General features: G+C 37.5%; 1 protein-coding gene across 1 annotated transcript; it reads left to right on the forward strand.

Moving 5' to 3' along the window:
- Positions 1 to 12513: 12513 nt before the first annotated feature.
- On the forward strand, positions 12514 to 13443 carry LOC132017709 (putative olfactory receptor 2W6). Its single transcript, XM_059399675.1, has one exon. The coding sequence runs from the start codon at positions 12514 to 12516 to the stop codon at positions 13441 to 13443; it is 930 nt and encodes a 309-aa protein (XP_059255658.1).
- The last annotated feature ends 966 nt before the right edge of the window (positions 13444 to 14409 follow it).

The raw sequence follows: 14409 nt of genomic DNA on the forward strand, positions 1-14409 counted from the left end.
TACATTAGTTTCAGGTGTACAATTTAGTGATTTGGCAAGTTTTTACATTATGCTATGTTCACCATAATGTAGCTACCATAACTTGTTCTGATGGTATCACGGACTGTATTCCTTATGCTTGGCTTTTCATTCCTGTGACTTAATCCTTCCATAACTGGAGGCCTATATCTTCCTCTCCCCTTCTCCCATTTTGCCCAACCCCCAGCCCCTTCTCTCTGGCAACCACCAGTTTGTTCTGTGTATTTATAGTTCTGATTCTGCTTTTTACTTGTTTATTCATTTTTATTTGTTTATCCATTCATAAATAGAACCATATGGTATTTGTCTTTCTCAGGCTGATTTATTTTAGCTAGCATAATACCCTCTAGGTCCATCTGTATTCCCTCAAATGGCACAATCTCATCTTTTTTTATGACTATGTAATACCCCATTGTGTATATACATCACATTTTCCTGATCTGTTCATCTACTGATTGACACTTAGGTAGCTTTGGCATCTTGGTTGTTGTAAATAATGCTGCAATAAACATAAGGGTGCATGCATCTTTTTGAGTCAGTGTTTTCATTTCCCATGTGTCAATAACCAGTAGCAGAATTATTGGGTCATACGGTATTTCTAACTTTCTGAGGAACCTCCATACTGTTTCCCACAGTGGCTGCACCAATTTACATTCCTACCAACAGTGCATTTTCTCCATATCCTTGTCAACACTCCTTGTTTCTCATCTTCTTGATTTTAGCCATTTTAACAGGCATAACATGGTATCTCATTGTGGTTTTGATTTGCATTTTCCTGATGATGAGTGATGTTGAGTATCTTTTCACGTGTCTGTTGGTCAGCTGGATGTCTTCTTCAGAGAAATGTCTATTCAGGTCCTCTGCCCATTTTTAAATTGGATTATTGCATTCTTCTCAGTGACTCTTGTTACTCATGTATCTGTTCTCTGGTGCCAACCACGATGTATGGTCTGTCCTTCATAGTCTTCCACCAAAATACTCATTCTGCAATCTACATACTTAGAGTTGTGCTCTACTTCTCCTGTTATGTCAAACAATCTTTGAGAGAGATTGTCTTAGAAGCAGAAATTACCTTAGAATGCTTCATGATGAATTAGAATAAATAAATTATAATTATATACAATTATATTTAATATAACTATATTTAATATTTATAATTTATATTTTATATTATAAATTTCTATTTATTTATAATTATATTTAATATAACTATATATTTAAAATATATATAATTATATTATATTATATATATTGTGTGTATATGTGTGTGTATATATATATATATATATATATATATATAATCTTCAGTCCAGGTCTCTTTTTCATATTTTCACACCTGTAGATATAGTCTGTAGGTATTTCTTCTTTTTTTATTGAGATATAATTGACATGCAGCATTACATTAGTTTCAGGCATACAACATAATGATTATTTGTATCCAGTGCAAAGTGATCACCACAGTAAGCCTAGTTAACATCTGTTATCATACAAAGTTACAAACTTTCTTGATAAGAACTTTTGAGATCTACTCTCTTAGCAACTTCCAAATACGCAATACAGTTTTATTAACTAGAGTCACTATACTGTATATGACATCCCTAGGACTTATCATCTTATAACTAGAAGTTTAAACCTTTGGCTCCCTTCATTCATTTCACCTGCCCACCCCTGATCCCCTCCACCAATCTGTTCTGTTTCCATGAGTTTGGTGTTCTCTCTTTTTTTTTTTTTTTAATATTCCTGCTTTTCCTATTTTTGATGAATTTCAGAATATTAGAGTCTACATAGCTTAGACTAAAATCCTATTTATGACTTTAATTGCACACATACTTCTGTTTATTATTTCAATTTATTTAGCAAATACTTATTGGATAGCTACGAAACTCATGCACTGTTGTAGAATTTGAGATACATGAGTAAGCAAAATAGACAAAAATCTCTGCCTTGCAGGACTTGCATTCTATCAAAGACTACATGAAATAAACCTTACAACTAATAAATTAAAATATATACAAGAAGGTGATAATTATATACAAAAGGATTGGAGAATTTGGGAATGCTGATGGGGACTCTCAATAAGAAACGGCATGGTCAAGGTAAGCCTCAGGTAAAAGGCAGGATTTGAGCAAAGATCTTGAAGGAGTTGTGTGTGTGCTAGCTGAGAGCACATCCAAGGGAAGAACGCTAGTCAGAAGGCAGAGGCAGAATAAGTGCTAAAAGACAAAAGCATGAATGAACATCTCTTTGAAGAACAGGTCAGGTATGGACAGTTGGAGTGGGAGCCAGGAATGGGTTCCAGCCAAGGTGGTCTATGCTGTGCTAAGATGATAAACAAACCAAAAGCACAGTAACTTAATTACAACAAAAGCTTACTTCTCTTTAATACTGGTATCCAGTGAAGGCCCTTATGGGAACTGTTCATCAAAGTCACTCTGGGACAAACAAAGTAGAGGCTTTACGCTCAGTTGTGCTTTCATGATCAGCCCAGCAGAGGGGAACTGTTCCTGGGGTTTTAGAGCTTCTTCCTAGAAGGGACAAATGTTACTTCTTCTCACATTTCTCTGACCAAATCAAGTCACATGGTCATATCTTAATTTAAGGGATCAGGGAAATACAATCCTAGCATATGGATACAGAAGGTATAAGAAATGGGAACAGTTGATAAATGGTGCTTACAATGACTCTCATTCACTCTCACCATCATCAAACACTGTTGTTTTTTTCCCTTCCTGCAAAATATGCTCAACCCTTCCAAGAAAGAGATATCTTCAAAGTCCATATCATTCCTGGCATCCGGCCCAAAGTCTAGGAACTCCATGGAATGTGCATCTGTGTCTCTTAGACCCTCATGATCTAGAGACCTCTAATCCAAGACAGCACCCACCTCCCTCCTCCCACTACGACGTGCACCTGATGCTCCTTGATAGAAATAGTCCCCCGAAGAAAGTGTAATAAGGAGAGAGGACAGTAGGTCAAATAAGGATTAAAATCCACCATTGTATTTGGAAAACTGGAGGCAATTTGGGGCATTGACAAAAGCTGTTTCTGTATTAATGGCAGACTCAACTGCCAGACTAGAGTAGGTTTAAAAAAGAATGGGAGAAATAGAGTTTCTCTGAGGAATATCACTGTGAAGAGGATTAAATTATACAGAAATGTACCTGGTGGGGAAATTAGGGCTAATAAAGTTTTTTTTTTTTTTTTAAGATGTTAGAATTAATGGTATATTTGTTTCCTCCTGGGAATGAGATAGCAAAAAGTGAGAATCTGCTGATCTAGGAGGATGGGCAAATTCCTGGAGTTCTACCCCTGAGAAGATGAGACAGATGGGACATGAAGAGCTCCTGGAGGGTCTGCTTTGCTCTGATGATGAGTGCTCATTAGGGACCTGACGTCGGCAGGTGGGAGAGGAGGTCACTCAAGGGGAGTCTGTAAAGTTTTCTTCGATTGCCTTGATTTTCTCAGAAGAACTAGGAGCAAAGTTCATAAACTGACAGTGAGAGTGAATGAGGAGGTCCTGGTGGCTTGAGGAACTAGGAGACGTGCAAGCGGGAAGTACAGGACTGAAGATGTAGGGCACAATTGCCCAGCGGCACTGGGGCTTACTTGAGGTATGTGGTTGTGGATTTGAAACAAAATAGAGTTTTCTTCAGTCATACTGAGCTACATTAGGAGAGGTAGGTGTTTGATAGAGGGTTGAAAAAGTTTTGTTATGGATATTTTGGCTAAGGAAGAAAGCGGATAGGAAGGAAAAAAAGGTAGATCAATGGACTGGAGCAGTTAAGGATAATTAGAATCAGAGCTCAAGACGAAGTCAGCTGGAAAAATCCGAGGTGTTGCTTGTGAGAGAGATGCTTGTTGACAGAATTCCACTGGTCAAACCAGAATTTTAAACAGCAGCCACGAGTCAGTCCTTTTCCTCATTGTTTGCATGCAGTAAATAATCTTGTCAGTTTTCCTTTTCAGTATCTCCATATTTCTTAAATTTGTTTTCACTGCCAACTTCTGTCACTCACCTATGTAACTACAACAATTTCTTAATTTCTCCCTTGGCCTCTAACCTTGTCCTCTTCAAATTCATTCCCACACCAGTGGGAATGCTTGTACTAAAATATGTTTATTCATGGCATACTTAAAAAAAAATATTTTATTTATTTATTTTTTTAGATTTTATTTATTTATTTGACAGAGAGAGATCACAAGTAGACAGAGAGGCAGGCAGAGAGAGAGACAGGGAAGCAGGCTCCCTGCTGAGCAGAGAGCCTGATGCGGGACTCGATCCCAGGACCCTGAGATCATGACCTGAGCCGAAGGCAGCGGCTTAACCCACTGAGCCACCCAGGCGCCCCTATTTAATTTATTTTTAAGTGGTTTTCTTTTAAGTTCTTTTTTTTTTTTTTTTTAAGTAGACTTCATACCTAGCATGGAGCTCCAATGTGGGGCCTGTACCTAGGACCCTGAGAAGAAGACCTGAGCTGAAATCAAGAGTCGGGTGCACAACTAATAAACCACCCAGGTGCCCCTTTTATATTTATTTTATTTTTAAAATTTTAAAAATTTAATTTTTTATTTATTTTGTTGCCAGGTGACCCAATTTTAAAGTTTTAATTTAAATTCCAGTTAGTTAACATACAGTATAATATTAATTTCAGGTGTTCAGTATAATGATTGGACACTTACATACAACACCCTGTGCTCATCACAAGTGTCCTCCTTAATGCCCATCACCTGTTTGACCCAACCCCCCCCCGACCCCTTTCTGATAACCCTGTTTTCTAGAGTTAAGAGTACATTTCTTGATCTGCTTCTTTTTTCCTTTGTTCTTTTGTTTTGTTTCATAAATTCCACATATGAGTGAAATCATATAGTACTTGTCTTTCTCTGACTTATTTCATTTTACATGATACATTCTAAGTCCATCCACATCATTGAGAATGGCAGGATTTCATTCTTTTTATGGGTAAACAATATTCTATTCTCTATATAACACATCTTCTTTATCTATTAAAGGCATACTTTAGTTGAAACTCTGGCACTGACTCACTCCTGCCCCAAGCCCTCCATTGCCATTATTGTAACGTTTAAACTGTTAACATGGCTTGTAAGTCCCAGCATGATGGCTTCACCAATGGCAGAATTTCTTCACTTTCATTTGATGTCATGTGAGAGTCATCCATTTTGATTCGTTACAAAACATTATTGTATCTATCACTTGGGCCCATGTCTAAGTTTTTCTATAGGTATGAGTTTTTGGGACATTACATATGTAAATCTTTAATTTTACTATATATCATCTGTTTCCACTTATTATTTTTATTTAACTACATGTACATAGTTGTCAATAAACTGAGAAATATTTACTTATGTTAAATGGGGATGCATGAAGATGAAAGATGATATAGATGTCATCATTTTAAATCTGTTCTATCAAAAATTAGCTGTGCTTTTTTGTTGTTGTTGCAAAATGTTCCTTGTAAAAGACAGCAAGTAGGCTCCATAGCTCAGGGGTTAGAGCACTGGTCTTGTGAAAGACAGCAAGTCTTCAACATGTTATATTTAATATCACCTTATAGATTAACTGATATATTTACTTATCATTTCTTGAGTCACTGCTAACACTTTGCTAGGCATTGGGAATGCAGCAGGGAGTACAATATCTAAAGGGAAGAGAAATATGGTAGAGTGGAAAATAATGAGCAATTAGCAACACAACAGAATCAATAAACCAATGTTTATCTTTTTTTTTTTTCTGTCTTGAATAGAACAGTAATTTTGATACAATGTTATAACTTCCTCATTCTTACCTTCCTCTGGATTGTGTTATCCTTAAGGGGAGATGCATAAAGTTTATTTGTATACTATGTGTCTTTCACAATGACTGCAACTGCTTGCTAAATAAATCTGTTGTATTCCCAGAGTAATCCTGCATTATGAGTTTTTATGGGAATTATTGCTCAAGAGTAAGTATGGAACAACAACAAAAAGTCACCGATAGAGAACAGCTTTCCTAAATATTCCTAGTAAGTCCCTGTTCAACAAAATGCCATCTACAAGTGAGGGGATGATTATTTCAGTTATATGGGGAGAGTTGAGATTTGGTGTTCTGTTTAAAAGTTCAAGTGTACATAATATTGTTCAGCAAATCCCTAGGGCTACCGAGTAGCTCTGAGCAGCAACTGTACAGCTAAGGTAGCCCAACAGCAGGAGCTAATTCAAGTTAATTCTCCACTGCGATCAGTTCTTAATTGTTTCTCCTTTAAGGCAGATAACCCTAGAGATTTCTCCATTCTGTGAGTTATAATGAAACTCATTGGAAACTTTTTAATAGCTGCATGCAGCACAGGGAGAAGGTGGCAATCAGTTTTACCCTCCAAGAGCCGATCCCTGTGGACATGGAAGATGAGATCACTGTCATCAGCAGTCCTAATCTAAGACTTTGTAATGAGCTCTCCAGGGTCCTGTTCTTCCTTCCAACTTTTATAAAAACTGAAGAAGTTGAAAATTGCTCTTCTACCTGCTCTAGATTTAAATATTGCTCATGGCCCCCACCATCCAGAATCCCTTAAGATTCTCCACAGTAATCCAGAGGGAATCACATAAGTAAATGCAGCCATATTTCAGTTTCACCAGAAAGCAGAACCGGCCTAAGAAAAACTGTTTTCAACAGATCCAAACATTTCTCATTCTTCAGATTGTCCAGTCTGTGATTCCATCTTTCTCATCTCCTTGAGAATATAACTCTCAGGGCAAATAAGTCACTTGTTCAATGAAATAATTAATAGGCATATATTTTCTTTTCACTTAGAAGAAGGGCAAATAGAAAAAAACAAAAGACTCAAACCCTGCATTTTCTTCTTATTTAGATTCATTAGCTTTATGCTCACATAAAGAACTGTAAAGGGAGCCTGTAAAGGCTTAAGCCTCAGTCCTTAAGCATCTACCTTCAGTTCAGGCCATGATCCCAGGGGACCCCCCCCATCAAGTCCCACATCGGGCTCCCTGCTCAGCAAGGAGCTTGCTTCTTCCTCTGCCTGCTGCTCCCCTTGCTTGTGTTCTGTCAAATAAATAAATAAAACCTTAAAAAAAAATGAAATAGTTAAAGGTAGAAAACAATGTCTTATTATATTTGGTTTTTTCCATACTATTCATACTGTTACCTTGAACAAATAAGAAAATTGAGCTAATTTTAAAAAAAAGAGTTCTTGGAACAAAAATACTTGGGGTAATGTTCCATTTACAGTTTCAGTCTGAGCCCAAAGAATTGAAATGAAGTTTGATTTAGAGGGATCAGGCCAATATCTAGTAGAAACTGTGCTAGCTTTTATCAGCCAAATTGCGATTTGGTCTCAGGGCTACAAATCATTTTCCTGCTTTGATTTTAAAAAATATTTGTGTTCCCTACCTAAATGTCAATTTGTGAAAGAGGCAAAATAATTTTTCTCCTTCCAAATCCCTGCGTGGTGTAAGGATATGATGGAGTGCTGAATGTAATTATACGGTTACATGACTGTGGGTCAGAAGACTGAGCAGCTGGAGTGCCCTCAGTCAGCGTGGTCCTGTGTCATAAAGATGGAATCCCGGCTCTGTAATATACGCATGTAGTCAATCCAAATAATGTTCACGCTTTAGGAGTGAGATGTAAAACTATGTATTCTTTGTGAGGTGAAGATTGTTCTGAAATCAAACCTAAATGTTAAACTCAAGCTGAATTATTTTTATTCACTTCCAAAATTTTATTTAACTCTTTTAAATGTTTAAAGTAACATAATCATGGTTACATGTTACATTTCTATATAGTCATGTTAACTTTTTTTAAATTAAAAAAAATGGAGATTAAAAATTCATCTCCTCCAAACACCAATTATCTTTGCATATGTATGTAATCATAGAGGTGAGAATGTACTATATCTGAAATCTTGAAAACAAATTTTTAACATTAGTGTTTTTCCTATATTTAACATAATTATATTTTAGTAATTAATTTTAAAATGTTTTAAAACAATTTATATTTAATATAATTTTATATGGACAATATACTTAATAAATATATTTAAAATATTTAGTATATAATAACTTGAAATATACTTTATATATTCTATTTTTGTTTCCATATCAATTTCATATCAATTCTATATCAACAGCAATATCAACATACACATACTACATTTTTGTGTGTAATTTGTTCTGTTATTTATTTTACAACTATGCAAGGTTTACTTAATTATTATTCAGTCAATGGACATTTAGTCTCCTTTTTTAGCCACAATGTAACTGATATATACATATGTATTATAGATAGATATAGAGATATATATTTATCTCTTTACACATCTATGGAAGCAATCCTAATAATAAATTCCAGGAATTGGAATTAGTGGGTCAAAGACTTGTACATCTGCCAAATTTAAATTTGGTAATACTATCCTCCAAAAATTTAAGCCGGATTTACCTTCCTACATAAAGCGTCTGAGTGCCATTCTCTCAGATCTTCACTGATAGGACATTACCAATCTGAAAATATATCATTGTTTTAATTTGTATTTATTTAGGGGTGCCTGGGTGGCTCAGTCGGTTAAGTGGCTGCCAAGTCATGATCCCAGAATCCTGGGATTGAGCCCCGCATTGGGCTACCTGCTCAGTGGAGAGCCCGCTTCTTCCTCTCCCTCTGCCTGCTGCTCTGCCTACTTGTGCTTTCTATCTCTCTGTCAAATAAATAAATAAAATCTTTTTAAAAATCCATTTAATTTTTATTTATTTAAATACAAATGAGGTTGAAAAGGATTTATGTATTTTGGGGTCATATGAATTACAATTTCACTACATTTTGTCTTATCCTTTTCCCATTGTCTTATCCAGGCAAGCGTAACCCTTATCTGAAAAGCTTATCTGCTAGAAAAGCCCTTTGGTACTAAAAATATTTGTTTTGTTCCAAATACGTTATGTAGTTATTTTGCTGTTTTCAACAACTATTAGCTGATTTGATCTGAGGACTGATTAACCATTGTAGTTGGTGTACTGGCTGTAGTGCTCTGTTCCTACATTTTTTTGAACTTCATTATTATTTTTTTAACTATAAAATGCCATCTTAAGCCCAGATAATTTATATATATGTTTTGCTTTAGAAGTGGGTTTTTAAAGGTTGGTCACGAGTTTCAAATAACATCAGTTTGGGGAAAACATGTAAGCTGGAATGTGTCACGTCAGTGAATATGATTTATGGTTACTCTTAGGCTATCATTACTCTGAGGAGAATGTCTCTAGTCCTTGGCTTCCCTGGTTGCAAGACATGATGTTATCATTTTGGAGTTTCTTGGGGGCAGTTTTACCGTCTCCAAAGGGTAATCAGTGTGGTTTCTGTTTTTTTGTTTGTATATGACTTAAAGAACATCAATCAATCAAATTCTAAGTATCTATTTTATGTTTACTATATTCCAGGAACTTTAACCAATCTAAGTAAAAACTAAAGTTATAAATCAAATGACAAAGATAAACTTGACATATGTGTTATCTTTTTGAAAGTTATATTAAGAGGGAAAGAAATTAGCTTTTAAATTTTTTTTCCTCAGAAAACAGACTAAATCTCCTTTCAAGGATAAAGAGGTGCTCAAAAGCTATTCATATTTGGAATATATTGCCAAAATTGAACTTTTTAAAAAAATTTTATTTATTTATTTGACAGAGATCACAAGTAGGCAGAGAGGCAGGCAGAGACAGAGGAGGAAGCAGGCCCCCTCCTGAGCAGAGAGCCCAGTGCGGGGCTCAGGGCTCTATCCCAGGACCCTGGGATCATGACCTGAGCCAAAGACAGAGGCTTTAACCCACTGAGCCACTCAGGCGCCCCAAACTTGAACTTTTTAAAAAAAGATTTATTTGGAAAGAGAATGAAAGAGAGCCTGAGACGGGGAGAATCAGAGGGAGAAGCAGTCAGGGAGACTGACTCAGGAATTCATCCTGGGACTTCCAAGATCATGACCTGAGCCCAAGGCAGTCACCCAACCAACTGAGCCACACAGGTGCTCCAAACTCGAACTTTTTATCTCACCAAACACCAGAAATAGTTAACCACAAAAATAAAAGATCAAAATTTGAGGATATGACTCTAAATAGAAACCAAGAAAAGAATCTAAGGGTTTTGATTCCTAATCATCTGGTGTTATTCCAAGATTTCCCCTAAGAATATATTCTTCTAGTCTCTTTACAGACCTGTTGATTACCCAAAGGCATATGCAGTCCCTGTGATTTCATCAGGAAACATGTTATGTCAACCTCCAAGGACCATCGTTGATGCTAAGAAATTAGTCCTCCATTTTTTTCTATCTGGGTCTATAAGAGCATCCACATCTGTGTTGGTTTCCTTCTGGGCCCAGCAGGAAGTCTTTGCTTTTGGGTTTTGGTTGAAGTCTCCTAAAAGCCTGTGGAAGGCTGGGTATCTGGGCCAAATGGGAGGCAGACAGGGGAAGAATGCTAATGCTAATTTTTTATTACAGTGACCTCTTTTCTCTAAAATTTAACTACCCTATGACAATTACTCCATTTTACTTTTCCTCTGAGGTGGGGATATTTCATGACCCTATCACTTTAGTCAAATCATTGGAAAAATCACACAGCTTTCACAGTGCTTCTGAAAGAAACTAAAATATAATGCATGAAGCCAGTTCAAGGCTTGATGTCATCCCCTTTCTGGACAAGTTGAGATCTTGGTAACTACATCTATATCATTTCTGGTGCATTTGTCTCACATCTATTTCTATTTATATTAACTGCACAGTCTTCCATAAAATCCGGGTAACAAATCCCAACCTGCAGAAAAAACATTACTATGTGTTCTCCCTAAATTACTTGGGAGATTAAAACCAGGTAAGCCTCAATGATTAGAGAAAATTAAGAAAACTTCCTTTTACTTTGGTAAAATGTATTTGACTGTGGGAAATAAATTTACTATAATAACTTTGAAGCTGAGAAGTTTTCACCAAAGATCAGTATTTTATTTGAAAATTAAAATATTCATTACAACAATCTGTGTTCTACTCTGTCTTTATTTTTTCCCAGCTTACTAGTTGAATATGCTATTAATTGAAGCAGCCCAGGATTCTCTAGATCACACAGCAGAGTAGACATTTTATCATGTACACTTAATAATTTTAGACTTTTTTTCTTGCTTTTATTATTAAAGAATCAACATGACAAAGGATCTGAATGACATATATTTCCTTCCTTCTGCTGTTCTGCCATTTTCATATTTGTCTCACTTCCTTTGTTAGGTCACTATTATCCTAGTATCCTCTATTCCAATTATGAGTCTGTCTTTTATGAATCCAGCTCTCTTTATTCTTAGCCATATCAGAGTCAATCTTTTTCAGTGCACTTTTTAAAAAATTACTCTAGGTACCACAGTGTCCTTCCTTCCCTCTCCACTCATCCCTATTGCTATGCACCTTTCTCCTGCAAGCTAATTGCTTGTTTCAATGTTTCTACAAAACTACCAGGAGACAAATATATCCAAAGTTGCCACTTTATTACTTGACAAAATATCTTCCCAGAATGTCCTGGTATTCTATGCTACAGAAGACTTTTTTTGTTTCAGAAAAGTCAATGAAAGAGATCAGATTTGACAGTACTTCATAGGATGAGTAAATATTTAGTAGATCCAGTTATAACCTAAGTACAAAGGTAACATCGACACTATGAAGTAGCTGAGACTGATAGCACCTTGATAAGAATATAATATTCAGGGGTGCCTGGGTCGCTTAGTTGGTTGAGTGTCTGACTTCAGTTCAGGTCGTGATCTCAGGGTCCTGGATTTCAAGCCCTTCATTGGGCTCTGCACTCAGTGGGGAATGTGCTTCTTGCTCTGCCTTTCCCCCTGCATGTGCTTTCTCTCAAATAAATAAATCTTTGGGGGGGGGGGAGAATATAATATCCAGGTCGTGATAGGCAGTAGGTTCCCTGTACTTTGTGTTATTCAAAGCACATACTGAACTCAGCCCTGGTTGTCACAGTTCCAGAAGGTCATTGTCGGCATTAAGGGTATGTGGAAGATGGTTATAAGGTGAAAACAGACTTGATAACCTTGTTATAGGAAGAATCATTGCAGGAAATTAAACATCTTGGCCTAAAGAAAATTTAGGGTTTTTTGGGTTTTTTTTAGCTTAAAATATTTAAATGGCTGTCACAGGAAGAGAGATTAGATGCGATATATATTCAATAAAGTTGAAATACTTTGTCTTATGAATGAGGAAGAAAATTCCTACTTAGCAAAAGGATGAGGATTGTCAATTGGAATTTTCCAACACTGAAGTAGTTTGTGTTACATGTTTGAACAAAGGATGAAGAACTTAAACGGCTAGGCAGACGCTCGCCTCATGTAGGATGGGTTGCCAGACTTGATGGCTTATCCGTTCCTTAAACTTCCCGGCATTCATTGGTTCTCAGAAAATACAAATCAAGTATTCATTATATTCTTACCAGGCACACAGACGATGTGAAAGGAAGACCATGGAGAAATCCAACGACAGCTCAGAGTACGGTTTTATCTTGGTGGGCTTCTCAGACCGCCCCAAGCTGGAGCTGGTGCTCTTCATAGTGAATTTCATCCTCTACTCAGTGGCTGTGCTGGGAAATTCATCCATCATCCTCGTGTGCATCCTGGACACTCGACTCCACACCCCAATGTACTTCTTTCTGGCCAACCTCTCTTTTCTAGATCTGTGCTTCAGTACAAGCTGCATCCCACAGATGCTGGTGAACCTCTGGGGCCCTGACAAGAACATCAGCTATGCCGGCTGTGTGGTCCAGCTTTTCTCCTTCCTTTCTGTGGGGAGCGTTGAGTGCATCCTCCTGGCCGTGATGGCCTACGATCGCTACGCGGCCGTCTGCAGGCCCCTGCACTATCTGGTCATCATGCACCCCCAGCTGTGCTTACGACTGGTGGCTGTGGCCTGGGGGAGCGGACTGGTCAATGCCATCGTCATGTCCCCCCTCACAATGACTCTTTCCAGATGTGGCCGGCGCCGGATCAACCACTTCCTCTGCGAAATGCCAGCGCTGATCAAGATGGCTTGTGTGGACGCCCGCGCAGTGGAGATGCTGGCCTTCACCTTCGCCATTCTCATCGTCCTCCTGCCCCTCACTCTTATTCTCGTCTCCTACGGCTACATCGCCGCCGCGGTGCTGAAGATCAAGTCCGCGGCCGGGCGCCGCAAGGCATTCAACACCTGCAGCTCGCACCTCACCGTGGTCTCCTTGTTCTATGGGAGCATCATCTACATGTACATGCAGCCCGGAAACAGCTCTTCCCAGGACCAAGGCAAGTTCCTCACCCTCTTCTACAACCTGGTAACGCCCATGCTCAACCCACTCATATACACCTTAAGGAATAAAGAGGTAAAAGGGGCGCTGAGGAAAGTTTTGGGGAGGCAGCAATGACCTGAGCAACAAAGGCAGTCCTAGGTGATTTTTTTTTTTTTTCAAATACCGCCATTTACTTTGTGTTTATAATAAAGTTAGCCCATGTGTCAAACCTTTGGGTCTTTAAAAATAGGGATAAATACGCAGAAGTGTATCCAGAGTCAACAGGAACCAACCATAGCCATACGTAATATAGATCTATCTCAGCAAAATAATATTTAATAAAAAGAATTAAGTCTTAGAAGAAGAGTAAGGTGATTTTCACAGAGATATCAAATAAACGTGTTAGAGATTTTATTCAACTCAATTAAAGAAGGAATCAGGCACACTTACTTAATAACCAGTTTAAAAAAAAAAAAAAAGTCAAGGGACTCCTGCCTGGCTCAGTGGGTAGAGACTGAAATTCTTTTTTTTTTTTTTTAAGATTATGAGCCTTTTTTGGCAGGAATTTTTCTTACTTTAATATAATTTTTTATTTTTTATAAACATATATTTGGAATACTATGCAGCCATCAAAAGAAATGAAATCTTGCCATTTGAGACTGAAATTCTTGATCTCAGAGTTGTGAGTTTGAGTCCCACACCAAGTGTGGAGATTACTTAAAAAAATAATAGAATCTTGGGGCTCCTGGGTGGCTCAGTCATTAAGCCTCTGCCTTCTGCTCAGGTCCTGATCCCAGAGTCCTGGGATTGAGTCCTGCATCGGGCTCCCTGCTCAGCAGGAAGCCTGCTTTGCTCTCTCTCACACCCCTTGCTTGTGTTCCCTCTCTCACTGTCTCTCTCTCTGTCAAATAAATGAATAAAATCTTTGAAAAAAGATTAAAAAAATAAATAAAATATTACAAAAATGAAAAAATAAAAAGAAGTCAAATATCACAAATTCATAACACATGAAGGAGTGTTGAAATGAAATGTGCAAAAGGAGACAAGAAATTGCTTCTTCTGCTGTGGGGAGAGAAGCCAATCCCTTTTCTACCTGACAGA

The sequence above is a fragment of the Mustela nigripes genome, chromosome 5 (genome assembly GCF_022355385.1).
Source record: "Mustela nigripes isolate SB6536 chromosome 5, MUSNIG.SB6536, whole genome shotgun sequence".
Lineage (NCBI taxonomy): Eukaryota > Metazoa > Chordata > Mammalia > Carnivora > Mustelidae > Mustela > Mustela nigripes.

Bases quoted from the DNA above. Each gene is read 5' to 3' on its own strand.
- LOC132017709 (XM_059399675.1), top strand. From the start codon at position 12,514: ATGGAGAAATCCAACGACAGCTCAGAGTACGGTTTTATCTTGGTGGGC.